The 15095-nt window shown below is 35.4% G+C and overlaps 1 protein-coding gene across 1 annotated transcript in view; it reads left to right on the forward strand.

Moving 5' to 3' along the window:
• The window catches only part of ABCA5 (ATP binding cassette subfamily A member 5), a 74100-nt gene that overhangs the window by 13506 nt on the left and 45499 nt on the right, over positions 1–15095 (forward strand). Inside the window, exons 4-10 of the mRNA XM_007959692.2 lie at positions 897–985; positions 4827–5056; positions 6518–6659; positions 7827–8015; positions 8821–8968; positions 13336–13504; positions 14608–14666. Of these exons, the coding sequence (XP_007957883.1) occupies positions 897–985; positions 4827–5056; positions 6518–6659; positions 7827–8015; positions 8821–8968; positions 13336–13504; positions 14608–14666 (1026 nt within the window). The remainder of the gene's footprint in view (positions 1–896; positions 986–4826; positions 5057–6517; positions 6660–7826; positions 8016–8820; positions 8969–13335; positions 13505–14607; positions 14667–15095) is intronic.

Below are 15095 nucleotides of genomic sequence, written 5' to 3' on the forward strand. Positions count from 1 at the left end.
GAACTTATAGGCCCATTGTCTGCCAACCCTGTATATGATCTTGGATACACTCTCCATTTAGACATACCTAATTGTTTAGCTTGTTCACCCATCTCAGATGCATGTTTTGCTGTCTGAATTCTAATGCAGAATTTGATGAGGTTCAACATTGGCATTTGCAGCTCTATCTACTTGTTTGGGTCCAAATGTAACAATAAATACCTAGCTATCTATATCTATCTGTATAAATAACATTTATACATTCCGTACAGGTTATAGTAACAAAGCAAAATTTTATCTTTAATTATATGATTTTCTAAATCTACATTTTTTTTCTCCATGTAATTGTTTTCACATATGATATGGTACAGATTTGTCCATAGACTATATAAATCTTTAAAATCATTAAGTTTTCCACCATTGAACTTTATTAGTTTTGCATTTGAAATACAGAAAACAGCCTTCAATGCTTCATAATATCTATGACGAGAAACTGTCATCAACCACAAACATTTATTGAGTAATGTCAAAATCAGTCTGCTAAGTATTGAATTTGTGACTTGATTCAAGAAAGCCTTTATTTTTTATGGAAAACATTTTCCATTCTCTTAAGATAGGCTTGTTCTTGCATCTGGAAGAATTTTGTAGTGTGACTTACCTTTAAACAGAAAAGGGACTTTGCATTTGCCAGTGCCTTTCAGTATCCTAACACATGAAACGTCTTTATTTCAAATTCTTAAATAAGCAATCAGGAATGTGATAAATACTGTTTACTTTAAAAAGATAGTGGTTCATTTTCAATGTTCCTGTGGGGATTGATTAGTTATATTACTTTAGTAACCATCTGTATGTTATTTTTAAAGGAAAGTACTTACATGATGTGTAAAACCTTCTGTCTCACAATTTTCTTCCTATAGCTGGCTGTTCAAAATCATGTGAGGCTGCTCAGTACTGGTCCTCAGGGTTCACAGCTTTACAAGCATCCATAGATGCTGCCATTATAGAGGTAAATATGATAAAGGAAAACAAAGCTAAAGCATCTGTTAATAATGACAGCCTACTTTTTTCAAGTAGAACTTGGTTTGACTAATAGCACATATACAAACTACCTAAATTAGTACAACTTAAAAAAAATGAATAAGTCATGTTTTATGATTTAATACTCTTTTAAAACCTGCTCTACTTGATGATTTCTAAGACTACATATGATCCAGCATTTATACATCTGAGTTACTATATTGTATGGACTGTAAGTAATATTCATGAAAGATCTATATTTGCAGACTTTTCCCCTGGCATATAAATTACATATTTAAAAGTATGTGAAATCTTCATTATCTTAATCGTTGTTGTTATGTGCTGTTGAGTTGTCTCTGACTCACAGCGACCACTCCTTGGGTTTCTGAGGCAGTATCTCTATGGAAGTAGATCGCCCAGTCTTCCTTCCAAGGAGTGGCTGGTGGGTTTGAACCATCAGCCTTCTGGTTAGCAGTCAAGTGCCTTAGGCACTACGCCACCAGAGCTCCCTTAATCATAGTAGTAAAATCATTTAATACTTACTTGCCAAACACTGTTTGTTAGTTACGTATGAATATTAACCCATATAATCCTTAAAAACCCTATAAAATAGGCAGTGTTATTATGTCCATTTCATATTTGAAACTGAAATACAGAGATTATGTAGCTTCCAAACTAAGTTGTTGTTGTTAGGTGCTGTTGAGTCAGTTCTGGCTCATAGTGACTCCATGTACAACAGAACGAAACACTACCTGGTCCTGCACCATCCTCACAATCATTGCTTTGTTTGAGTCCTTTGTTACAGCCGCTGTGTCAGTCCATCTCAATGAGTGTCTTTCTGTTTTTTCACTGACCCTCTACTTTACCAACTGTGATTTCCTTCTGATCCCTTCTGATAACATGTCCGGGGTACATGAGACAAGGTCTCCCTATCCTTCCTTCTTAGGAGCATTCTAGCTATACTTCTTCCAAGACATATTTATTCATTCTTCTGACAGTTTATATTCAGTATTCTTCACCAGTACCATACTTCAAAGCCATCAATTCTTCATTAGTCTTTCTAATTCAGAATAAGGAAAATTAAGTTAAGTAGTGGCAAATCCGGGATTTGAACTACAGCTTTTTTGTCTCCTAAATAAGTATCTTCAAAACTATATTTTGATGTCTCTATGATTGTGGATAAATACCACAATTGGATTCTAAAGACATGCTTAGACTTGATCCAGCTTTTCACATTTTAGCAGAAAAAATTAACCATAATATTTATTTTAAAAACATTAATTTTGTATTTGGGCTAGGGTTCAAAGTATTCAAATTAATCACACTTCATTCATTCCTCAATGTCTCATATAAATCTGTTGCTTCTTTTTTTCTTTTTTTATCTAATTGAAATTTATTATGCCAACAGGTAGCATAATTTAGATTATATATGTAAACAGTTTCCTCTACTAAACTCCGTTTACTATATTCATGAATAGAGATAGAGCTAGAATCAAGACATAAGCAAGAGTCCCATCTCTGTTAGTTGCCAGTTGTGTGGATTTGGACAGTTTATTTAATTGCTGTGTAGTAAAATGACTATAGTAATACTTTACAGGATAGCTGTAAGAATCAAATGTGTATGTAGAATTGTCTCATAAGCTTTTACAACGTGGTAGAGATGCATTAGAGATAGACATTACACAAGTTAACTGGTATAGGAGTTTAAGGTAAAGACAGTGAAATGTATTAGAGTGTTTAATCTGTGTGATGGCAAGAAACCTCAGCCATCTACAGTGCAGATCCATGCATTGGGTGGTAGGCAGGGTGGATGCCATTTTAGGTATTCAGTTATATCTTAGAAGTGTCACATGACATAGTTTTAGTATGCTGTCTAGGTGCTGCATCTATAGATTTTTAAAACAATAAAAGTGCAGACTACTTAAAAAACATTTATTGAACAGAATCGTTCTTTCATGGTATTGATAATCATTCATTAATGCCTCAATTTCGTCGGTGTATATTTTTGTTAAGATGAATATAATTGCTTAAGATGATAATTGCACAAATTTTTAAACAAATTATTTTATCAAGGTTTGTATATGTCCCAACTTCAAACTTTAGAGTTTCTCACATGCCTACAGGATGAATTAAAAGCAATATTTTACTCTGCAAAGGCATTAGACTGTGTGGATCATAACAAATTATGGATAGCATTGTGAAGAATGGGAACTCTAGAACATAGCATTGTGAAGAATGGGAACTCTAGAACATTTAATTGTGCTCATGAAGAACCTATACATAGACCAGGCTGTCATTCAAATAGAACAAAGGGTTACTGCATGGTTTAAAATCAGGAAAGATATGCATCAGGGTTATAATCTTTCACTGTATTTATTCAGTCTGTATGCTGAGCAAATAATCCAAGAAGCAGGACTATATGAAGAAGAACACAGCATCAGGATTGGCAGAAGACCCATTAACAACCTGTGATATGCAGATGGTACAACCTTGCTTGCTGAAATTAAGAAGTCTTGAAGCACTTAATGATGAAGATAAAAAACTACAACCTTCAGTATGGATTACACTTCAACATAAAGAAAATGAAAATTCTCACAACTGGACCGACCAATAAGCAGCATCATGATAAATGGGGAAAAGATTGAAGTTGTCACATATTTCATTTTACTTAGATCCACAGTCAGCACACACAGAAGCAACAACAGTCAGGAAATCAGACGTCATATTGCACTGGGTGAATCTGCAAAGGCTTCTTTGACGTGTAGAAGAGCAAAGATAGCACTTTGAAGACTAAAGTGTTCCTGACCCAAGCCATGGTGTTTTCAGTTGCCTTAAATGGGTGTGAGAGCTGGATAATCAATAAGAAGATGGACCAAATAAGAGTTAGTGCCTTTGAATTATGGTGTTGGTGAAGAATATTGAAAATACCGTGGACTACCAGAAGAATGAACAAATCTGTCCTGGAAGAAGTGCGGCCAGAATGCTCCTTAGAAGTAAGAAGGGCCAGAACTTGTCTCACCTACTTTTTTTTATTTTTTAATTTTTATTGTGATTGGGTGAAAGTTTACAGAGCAAATTCATCTTCCATACAGCAGTTCACATATACTGTCTCATAACATTGACTGCAATTTCCCACAATGCAAAAGCTTCCCTCCCATTTCCTCCCCATAGTTACCTCTTCCCTGTGTCCTTCCTTCCCATGCACTCCTGCCCCCCCGCCAGCTGTCTCCCTGTGCATACACAGCCCTTCTATTCTCCCATGATTGATCTCTCCAAGGAGTGTATTTACCTAATGTAAATGTGCAGCTCATATACCTGTCTTTTGTTTGGCTGGAATCCATAAGAGTGGGTTCAGTTCCAGACCTGAAGGGCAGCTAGGGGCCATAGTCTCAGTGGTTTCATCAGGCTCCATCAGACCAGTAAACATGGTCCCTTTTTTTTTTAATGATTTTGAGTTTTGTTCCACATTGTTCTTCTACTCTATCCAGGATCTCCTACAGGGATCCCCAATGGTTGACAGTGGTAGCTGAGCACTATCTAGTTCTGGTTTCATAGTCATGTAGCCTGAGGATCTCATGGTATACCAGTCCCTTGGACTAATTGTTTCCATGCATCTTTGGTTTTCTTCAACAACAATAGTTCTTCTTTCAACAACAGTTTTGCTCTGTATCATGAAATTGGGGTTAGTCACTTTATTTCAGGTTCATAGCTTTTTGAGGATTATATCTGTACTAGGTTATTGACTAAATACTGGAGTATAAGCCTCACATTTTATTAAGGGCTGCTATCAGAACTAAATTAGTTAAATGTGTTTACATTTTCTATTGCAGTTGGAGACCAGTGTTTCTGTTTGGAAGGAGCTGGAGTCCACTAAAGCCATTATTATGGGAGAAGCTCCTGTTGTAGAGATAGACCTCTTTCCCCGAGGAGTGATTTTAATATACCTAGTTATAGCATTTTCACCTTTTGGGTACTTTCTGGCAATTCATATTGTAGCAGAAAAAGAGAAGAGATTAAAAGAATTTTTAAAGATAATGGGACTTCATGATACCGCCTTTTGGTATGTTATTAAATGTTTATTATTTAATGTGATTAACAATTGTGTTAACTATCATAAAAATCTTTGAAATTGTAATTTTGCTATTTACCTGACTTGATGTAGTGGTGATCCTATTTTCTCACCATTATTGCCTTTGTCTTGGAATTTAAAGACTAGCCAACAAGCTTCTGCAATTACTGGGCCTGATTTAACACACAAGTTAAACAAAAAACAGAACAGTTGCTAACTGCCCAGTTGCTCCTGACTCCTGGCAACCCTGATTATGTCAAAGTAGAGTTGTGTTCCATGGAGTTTTCAGTGGTTGGTTTCTGGGAAGTAGATAGCCAGGCCTTTCTTCCAACGTGCCTCTATGTGGACTCAAACCAGCCTTTCATTTAGCAGTCAGGTGCATTTGTTTGCACCAACCATAGTCTGTTTTTCAAAATTTTATTTGCTTAGCCCAATGTAACAGTTACTTTTAACACTTCAGGTAATAGAATCATCATACAACATAGTCTCTGCTCTTTTTCTTTTCCTGTCATTTTAGAAGTGATTGGTTTTTAAGATGCATTATGTTATTGAAATATTTTGTGAATAATTTAGCTGGATGATTTTAGACAAATCAATCTCATTTCATGGAAGCAAAAATCTTCGGGCTTCTTTCGGTTAATAAAAACAGATACTAGTGACAGTCTTTTGTAAAAGCAAAGGGGTGTAAAGTGAACTTTAGAAAAGCAGAGGTTACCTGTACTGTAGCAATTCCACTGAGCTCTGACTGGAAGAGAAACTCGAGTAAATTATGACTAGTACATTATTGATGTGTAAAGGTAGTAATCATGTTGCTGATTAATTAGATAATCTATATTGTTTGCAGCAAACAAAAGCCATGAGAGGTCTAATTGTAGCTCATGCCCTAAAGAAAATTGTTACATGGGTTCATTAAATTCTTTTGTATTTAAATAAAATCAGTGGGGTTGTACATTATGGAACTTTAAGAATACTAGTTTTACATTAATCATTAACTGTTAATTTTTAACATTTTATTTGACTCTTTGAAAGATAATCACCATTTTATTTCCATATCAGATTACACTTTTACTTATAACTTAACCAATAGTGCATTTTCAATTACCTATGAAGAGTATGAATTTTTAATACATCTCTCTCTCTCTCACTGCCATCGAGCTGGATCCGACTCACAGCAACCCCTCCTTGGGTTTCCGAGGCCATATCTCTACAGAAGTAGATTGCCCAATCTTCCTTCTGAGGAGTGGCTATTGGGTTTGAACTGCCAGCCTTCTGATTAGCAGTCAAATGCCTTAGGCACTATGCCACTAGTGCTCCCTTCAGTACATATACAGATAAATAAATTTGTTTTAAAATAAAATGGATAACAGAAAGCTGGTTTTATTTTTTAAAATGCTTTTTAGCTGTGAATGCTTACGCATTTTGACTATAAATACACTTGTATTCTCATTGTAGGCTTTCCTGGGTTCTTCTGTATACAAGTTTGATTTTTCTTATGTCTCTTCTTATGGCAGTCATTGCAACAGCCTCTTCCTTATTCCCTCAAAGTGGCTGCTTTGTGATATTTCTACTTTTTTTCCTGTATGGACTTTCATCTGTAAGTATTTGAATTTGAAATGGGAATAAAGAACTGAATATAATTGTATTAATATAGCAAAACTTTTTCTTCTTTTGGTATGTGTACGGTTTTTTCCCCATAAAGAACAGATTGTCACTGTTACTCGTAAGTGTCTTATATATAGATAGCATCATTGTGCCTACATAACTTTAGGGCAAGTACAAAATGGCCTCAAGTTTAAATTTAACTTAGTTTCATATGCTGTATTTCGCATTCAGATTCCTTTGAATCTTTTACTATCTTCGTGTATTCATGTCTGTAATGAAGATTGGCCCATATGGAAATTTTTCCTTTATTTTCATGAAATCCTGAGTGTTTCAATATAATTTATAAGATAATGGTGCTTAAGGCATGTCATTTTAAATATAACTTACCAGTAGCATTGTTACTCTTCTGGCATACTGGCCAAATGCTGACTGCTAGTGACCAGCCTTTGTTTTAAGTAGTGTCAGCTTACATTCTGATTGGTTTCTGTGCTTAGGCTGTGACTAGCTGTTTTACATATTTTTTAAATGATATGTTAAAAAAAATGCATATACTTATACGTATAATTGCCTAGTTTTTAACTGGTTATATATCTTATTAGCACATTAAAATTAAAAGGTAAATTCTGTATTTAAAAACTTGTTGATTTATTGTTTTATTCACCTGTATATATCTAACTGCAAAAACATAGCTCTTTATGGTTTTTCTAGTGTAGAGTTATCATATTTACCTACTATGTAGATAAAATGCAGTTTTTAATATTTGTTAGTTTAAATTTTTTTTAATATATATATAGGAATATATATAATATATATAAGAATAAAATATTTAACTATGTTGTTGTTGTTGTGTGCCATCGAGTCGGCCCCGACTCAGAGTGACCCCTCCTTGGGTTTCCAAGGCAGTATCACTACCAAAATAGATTGCCCAACTTTCCTTCCGAGGAGTGGCTAGTGGGTTTGAACTGCCAGCCTTCTCATTAGCAGCCAGGTGTCTTAGGCACTATGCTACCAGAGCTCCCATTCAACTATAGCATTAGAAATTATTTTTTAATGAATATATTTTCCAGCAGAAATAGCTGTTCTCATAAGCAAGTTTAATTTTTATTTTCATACCAGTGTTTATGAACAATACATTAATCTTAGTATTTATATCTTACAGGTATTTTTTGCTTTAATGCTGACTCCTCTTTTTAAAAAATCAAAACATGTGGGAATAGTTGAATTTTTAGTCACTGTGGCTTTTGGATTTATTGGTTTATTGATAGTCCTCATGGAAGGTTTTCCCAGATCATTGGTGTGGCTTCTCACTCCTTTCTGTCAGTGTACTTTTTTGATTGGTATTGCACAGGTAGGTAATATATTTATCTTGCTTACCTAAATATTTTCTTTTATCTCCACTTCCATGTAGCATGTTGTTGTTGGGTGACATTGAGTCAATTCTGACTCATGGTGACCCCACGTGACAGAATAGAACTGCTCCCTAGGTTTTGCTTGGCTGTAATCTCTGTGGAAGCAGATTGCCTAGTCTTTCTGCCATATAGTCTCTCAATGGGTTCGAACTGCCAACCTTTTGGTTGGATGCCTAGTGCTTAATTGTTGTGCCACTAGATCTCATATATGTAGCATCTTATGTACTTTTTTTTTTTTGTAAAAAAAAGAAAAGGTTTTAAAATTTCAGCATGAGAATGAAATGATACTTGAATACTAAAGCGTACTTTATATCCATTTATAAGTACCTTCTCCCATTTCAGTATTGGAAGAATGCTGACCTTAATTTTATCCTCTAATACTTAATTTGTTTGACTTCTGTGTGGACTGTAACCTTTTTGTTTGCATTAGTTCATGTTGACATTATACTTCATTTTTGTTATGTTTGGTGGTCGTAGCATTAGGATTGGAGGTATTCTAGTTTAAAAAGCACAGCATTTAAAATATGATTGAAAGTAATTGTTGTGATAAACCTGTATTTTAGTAAACTATTTAGTTTTCTTCGTAAATTTATATTGCAAATTTGGTAGATTGTTTCATCTATTAAAAGACAGTGTTTGCTTACTATCATTTTGGAAATAAGAATAATTCTGAGTTTAAGTATTGTAGGCTTTTGCTTGTTTTTATTATTTTCATGTAATAAAGCTGGTGTTTCTATTTTTTAGGTTATGCATTTAGAAGATTTTAATGAAGGTGCTTTATTTTCTAATTTGACTGAAGGCCCATATCCTCTAATTATTACTCTTATCATGCTAGCACTTAATAGTATATTTTACATCCTGTTGGCTGTCTACCTTGATCAAGTCATTCCAGGTATGCAGGTGATTATTGGATTTTGTGTTAAAACTGTTCAGTTTTTTTGCCCCCATAGGGTCTACTTACTTATTTTTCTAACCAGAGTACCCTACCTAAGTAATACTCACTGTTAAGGCTTTTAATTTTAACTATCTTTTATATCTTGTTCCTTAACCACTGCTGAATAGAAAGAGATTGTATAAAAAGAGAGCAGTTTGTTTTGAAAGTCTTAAGTTCCAAACTGAACTCAGTCATTCTCTATGTCAACCTTTCTTAACTGAAGTATTTCGTTTTCTGCCTACGAAGGCCTAAAACTATGAAGTAATCTTGTAACTCTTACCATTCCTCTTTTCTTCTATCAAGTGTCTATAACCAACTTCTATACCAAATAACCAAACCAAGCCAAACCCACAGCCATTGAGTTGATCCCAACTCATAGTGACCACGTAGACTAGAGTAGAACTTACCCCATAGTGTTTCCAAAGCGATAAATCTTTATGGAAGCATCCTGCCACATCTGTCTCCCACAGAGTGACTGGTGAGTTCGAACTGCTAACCTTTTGGTTAGTAGCCAAGTAGTTTAATCACTGTGCCACCAGGGTTCCTTCTAACTCCTACAGATGTAGTAATATTAAATATCGAATAGCCCTCTCCCCTTGAGTTTCTCATTATGTTTGTCTGTATTGTAGACCTGCATTGTTTTATTTGGTAACTACTAGCCACTTGTCTGTCAGTTTGTGTGTTGCTATGGTGCTAGAAGCTCTGCCACAAGTATTTCGTATATCCGCAGGGTCACCATGGTGGACAGGTTCAGCAGAGCTTCCACACTAAGACAGACTAGGAAGAAGGACATGACCAGGTCCACTTCTGGAAAAATTAGTCACTGAAAGCCTTATGTGTAACAGTGAAACATTGGTAGTTGACTATATCAGAAGAGGAGCTCTAGTAGTGCAATGATTAAGGTATTTGGCTGTTAACCAAAAGGTTGGCAGTTTGAACCTACCAGTCACTCTGTAGGAAAAAGATGAAGCAGTCTGCTTCTGCAAAGATTACAGCTGCAGAAAGTCTGTGGGGCAGTTTTCCTTTGTCCTATAGGGTCACTATGAGTCAGAAGTGACTTGATGGCAGTAGGATTGGTTTAGTTTTGGTTGTATTAGAAGAAGACCAAAATGAATTAGTCAGCATTCCACCATTTCAGGAGGTCCATTTGATCAAGAACCAAGGTATTGAAGGAAAAGTCCAAGCTGTACTGAAAGAATTGGTGAAAAATAAGGCCTTGGGAATGATGGAATACTCATTGAGATGTTTCAACAAACAGATGCAGTGCTGGACACACTCACTCTTTTATGCCAAGAAATTTGGAAGACAGCTACCTGGTCAACCAACTGGAAGAGATCCATATTTGGGCCCATTCCCAAGAAAGGTGATTGATAGAATGTGGAAATTAGCAAATAATATTAATATCACACACAAGTAAAATTTTGCTGAAGATAATTCAAAAATTGTTACAGCAATACATAAACAGGGAACTGCCAGAAATTTTAGCCAGATTCAGAAGAGGACATGGAATGAGGGATATCATTGCTGATGTCAGATGGATCTTGGATGAAAGCAAAAAATACTAGAAAGGGGTTAAACTGGGTTTTACTGACTATGCAAAGGCCTTTGACTGTTTGGATCACAACAAATTATGGATAACATTGTGAAGAATGGGAATTCCAGAACACTTAATTGTGCTCATGAGGAACCTGTATGTAGACCAAGAGCCAGTCATTCAAACAGAACAAGGGGATTACTCCAGGGCTTAAAATCAGGAAAGGTATGTGTCAGGATTGTATCCTTTCACCATACTTACTCAGTCTCTATGCTGAACAGCTAATGCGAGAAGCTAGACTATATGAAGAAGAATGTGGCATTAGGATTGGAGGAAGTCTTATTAACAATCTATGATATGCAGATGACACAATCTTGCTTGCTGAAAGTGAAGAAGACTTGAACCATTTACTGAAACAGATCAAAGACTACAGCCTTTAGTGTGGATTACACTTCAACATAAAAATCCTCAGAAGAGGACCAGTAAACAACATCATGGTAAATGGAGAAAAGATTGAAATTGTCAAGGATTTCATTTTACTTGGATCCATAGTTAACATCCATGGGAGCATCTGTCAAGAAATCAAATGATGTATATTGCATTGGACTAATCTGCTTCAAAAGACCTCTTTAAAGTATTAAAGAGCAGAGATGTTACTTTGAAGATGAAGTTGCACCTGACTCAAGCCATGGTATTTTTAGTAGCCTCATATGCATGTGAGAGCTGGACAATGAATAAGGAAGACCACAAAAGAATCAATGCATTTGAATTGTGGTGTTGATGTGGAATTTTGAATACCATGGACTGCCAGCAGAATAAACAAATACGTCATGGAGGAAGTCCAGCTGGAATGTAGAAGTGAGAATGGCAAGACTTCATCTCTTATACTTTGGTAATGTTTCAAAAGGGACCAGTCCCTGGAGAAGGATATTCTGCTCAGTAAAGTAGAGGGTCAGCGAAACAGGAAGACCCTTACGAGACGGTTTGACATAGTGGCTGTGACAGTGGACTCAAGCATGGCACCGATTGTGAGGGTGACGCAGGGCTGGGCAGTGTTGTATTCTGTTGTACATGGGTTTGCTGTGAGCTGGAACCAACTTGATGGCACCTAACAGCAACAACAGCAGCCAGATGTGGTTTTTAAAATTTTAATTAGTGTAAATTAGATAAATTAACAGTTCATTTCCTCAGTAGCAAGAGCGACAATTAAGTTGCTTCTTAGCCACATTTATATGGTTGTTAACTACCACATTGGACAGCACAGATATAGTACATTCCTATCGTCACTTAAAGTTCTGTTGGGCAGTGCTAATCTAGACCACTACCATACCTCTTACCTAGTTTTTCTACCTCTATTCTGTCAAAGCACTTTACCACTCAAGTTAACCAAGGTTTCTCAGAAACCTTGTTGACTGTATCCTTATGAATTAGGTAGAAATTCTTGTATCGATAGTACTTTCATATATATAATCTCTCACTAACATCCCCCCTTCTTATTGTACCTTGTATCCATTCATACAGTCATATTTACCCATTTAAACACATCCCAATGTATCAGATTGTTCTCAGCTACTCATAACAGAAAACCTTTTTAATTGGCTTAAACAGGAAGGAAATTAATTAACTAACTTAAAAGGAAGTCCAAAGAGAGTATGGGCTCCAGAGTTGGCTGATTTAGCTCAGTTATGTCTTCGGATCCACCGCGCTTTACCACCTTTGTCTCCGTCTGATGGGTTTGCTCTTCTTGTTGCAGGCAGTGACCAGGGTGTTTTCTTTGCTTATGTCTAAAGGAAAAGGGTGGGAGAACCTCTGCCCTAGCTAAGCTTTTTGGTTCACTCTGAGTGGTTACATGATTACTAGGAGAGCAATAACATTCACTAGAGGAATGCCAAGTAGTGATTGGCCTTAGATCAGCCGAATCTTCTTGGTTGGTATCAGGTCCCTTTGAAACTTGTGGCCATCTGAAAGCAGTGGATATATTTTTCTTAACGGAGGGTGTAAACCAAACCAAACTCACTGCTGATGAGTCAATTCTGATCATAGCAACCTCTTCTTGGGTTTCCAAGTCAGTATCTCTGCAAAAGTAGATTGCCCAGTCTTCCTTCTGAGGAGTGGCTGGTGGGTTTGAACCTCCAGCCTTCTGGTTAGCAGTCAAATGCCTTAGGGACTATGCCACCAGAGCTCCTATGAAGTGTATAGAGGGTTTTTTTGGGGGGGAGTGGAAGGGGTAAAATAGATACATGCTGTGTTGGCAACAATCACTGTCTACCATATCCACGCAAATCCCTGACTTCTTTCCTGTTGGCATGATGCTTTCTTAATTGTGAAACATCTTCCCCAGAAACCAGATCCACTTTTCTAAGTACTACCAGTTTCCAACAGCTGTCTGTGATGGTACCCATCCAGGCCTTCAGGATATATCCCTTAGCCAGACAGAAACTTTTCCTTTTTTGAACTATTGGTGCTGTGCCTGGAGCTGTATGCCTTGCGTTGTTTGGTAGCTGTAAGTTGTTAAGTTCTTTTAGGATAGAGAATGTGCTTTCTCACTTTCAGATTCCCATGAACTCTCAGCAGCTCTGAAGCTATTCAGGGACATATATATTTGTCAATAAAACTTGGATTTTCACAGAATATTAGTACTTTATCCATATTTGTATGTTAGATTTAGATTGTCATATGTTTCAAATGTTGCCTTTATCTGTGATTTAAAAGCTAGTTTTCAGGAATGGTTGTTTATGTTATAACTCTGTTGTTTGTTTGTTTAGTTTTTCATTTGTTTTTAAATTTTCAGGTGAATTTGGCTTACGGAGATCATCTTTATATTTTCTGAAGCCATCATATTGGTCAAAGAACAAAAGAAATTATAAAGAGTTATCAGAAGGCAATGTTAATGGGAGTATTAGTTTTAGTGAAATTGTTGAGCCTGTTTCTTCAGAATTTCTAGGGAAAGAAGCCATAAGGTAAGATGGGCTTCTTGGCAAGTTAGGAATAAACACTGCTGGTGGGTCTATCACATGCAAATTCTGTCTTTTAATGAGTAGATGTAAGTGTATATCTTAGAAGATTTGGTAGACATTTCATGATTTTTAAAACACAGTATTGATAATGGATTACTTTTCTTTTACATTTTTATTTTCTTTGCAACCATTCAGAATTAAGGTTACTACTAGGTTTGAAATTATGTTTTAATAGAAATTTTTTAAAGTAATAAAAACTAATGTTTATACAATTAAGCTATTTAAAGCTTTCTCCATTATGTAGATTGGAAATGATTAAATATGGAATATAATTTTGTTAATGCTTCCTTTTTCTCAACATTAAATTGTCCTTTGTTAATTGTGTAGACCCTTTGGGTATAATAGTAGATCTCCGTTTAATTTTTACAAACCAAAGAAATTCATTATTATTCCTTGCTAGATCAGTCAACACCAAATCTCATAATAATAATAAGAGAGAAAAGAAAAAAATAAGACGAAAAATAAAAATAAAAAGAGAAGTCTATAAAGTGTTCTTTAAATTTAAGGAAAATGTATAGAAGCAAGGGGAGAAATAAAATGTGTCCAATGTAACCAGTGGGCCAGTGGTGCCTTCCCAAGGGTAAAATTTGAATTAGTAGAGTCATTAATTCTTTAAAACAATTGTGTAAAAAATATCTAAAGTAGGATGCGGGAATTATTTCATGTTTGTAGACAGTTGTGGTGACATGAAATAGTATTTAATTCATATTTTTCTCAACTGATACAATAAATGTTTGATTAATTACAAACAGAAGAGTATCAAAAATGAAATCTACAAATTGCTAGAATCAAATACTTTGTTTTCTTTTTAGAAGTTGTCTTACCATAAAAAATGAATGAATAACACTTAAAATGGAGAGGAATACTATACTTCTCTTTTATAACTTCTTTAAAATAATTTTACAATTGTCAATTTTCTTTTGTTCACTGTTTTAGTAGGAAAGTAACTTATTATTAAGCGTGATAGCTTTGATATAAATGTTACACATATAAGCATATACATTTACAAATTGCTTTAATTACTTAAAAGTAGAAAACTTTTTCAGAATCAGCGGTATACAGAAGACATACAGAAAGAAAAGTGAAACTGTGGAGGCTTTGCGAAGTAAGTAGCTTTCCTAGGACTCATTTTATAATATTAAAATACAAGTACAAGACCAATGAGAAATTTAAAATTCCTCCCACAATATTCTCTCACTTAGGAATACTTTTATTAACTCATGTGATTAATACTGATAGTAAAAATATCAACAGTAGCATATGAAAGTACTAAAAGCAAAAAGTACTCTATATGAAAAACATTCCGCTATTTGAACAGTCTGCCTTTTTTCTCTTAATTATTGTGTATTTGTATGTGTTACTCTGTGTGTGTGTGTGTGTGTGTGTGTGTGTGTGTAGCCTTGCACAGGCACTGTTGAGATTTGGGGCGAGGTCATTCTTTGTTGTGGAAACTGTCCTGAGATTTAGGATACTTAGCAGCATCCCTGACCTGTACCCATCCAGTGCCAGTAGCAGCCTGCTCCCAAGTTGTAAC

The sequence above is a fragment of the Orycteropus afer genome, unplaced genomic scaffold (genome assembly GCF_000298275.1).
Source record: "Orycteropus afer afer isolate SDZICR_OR568_19922 unplaced genomic scaffold, OryAfe1.0 scaffold00018, whole genome shotgun sequence".
Classification (NCBI taxonomy): Eukaryota; Metazoa; Chordata; class Mammalia; order Tubulidentata; family Orycteropodidae; genus Orycteropus; species Orycteropus afer.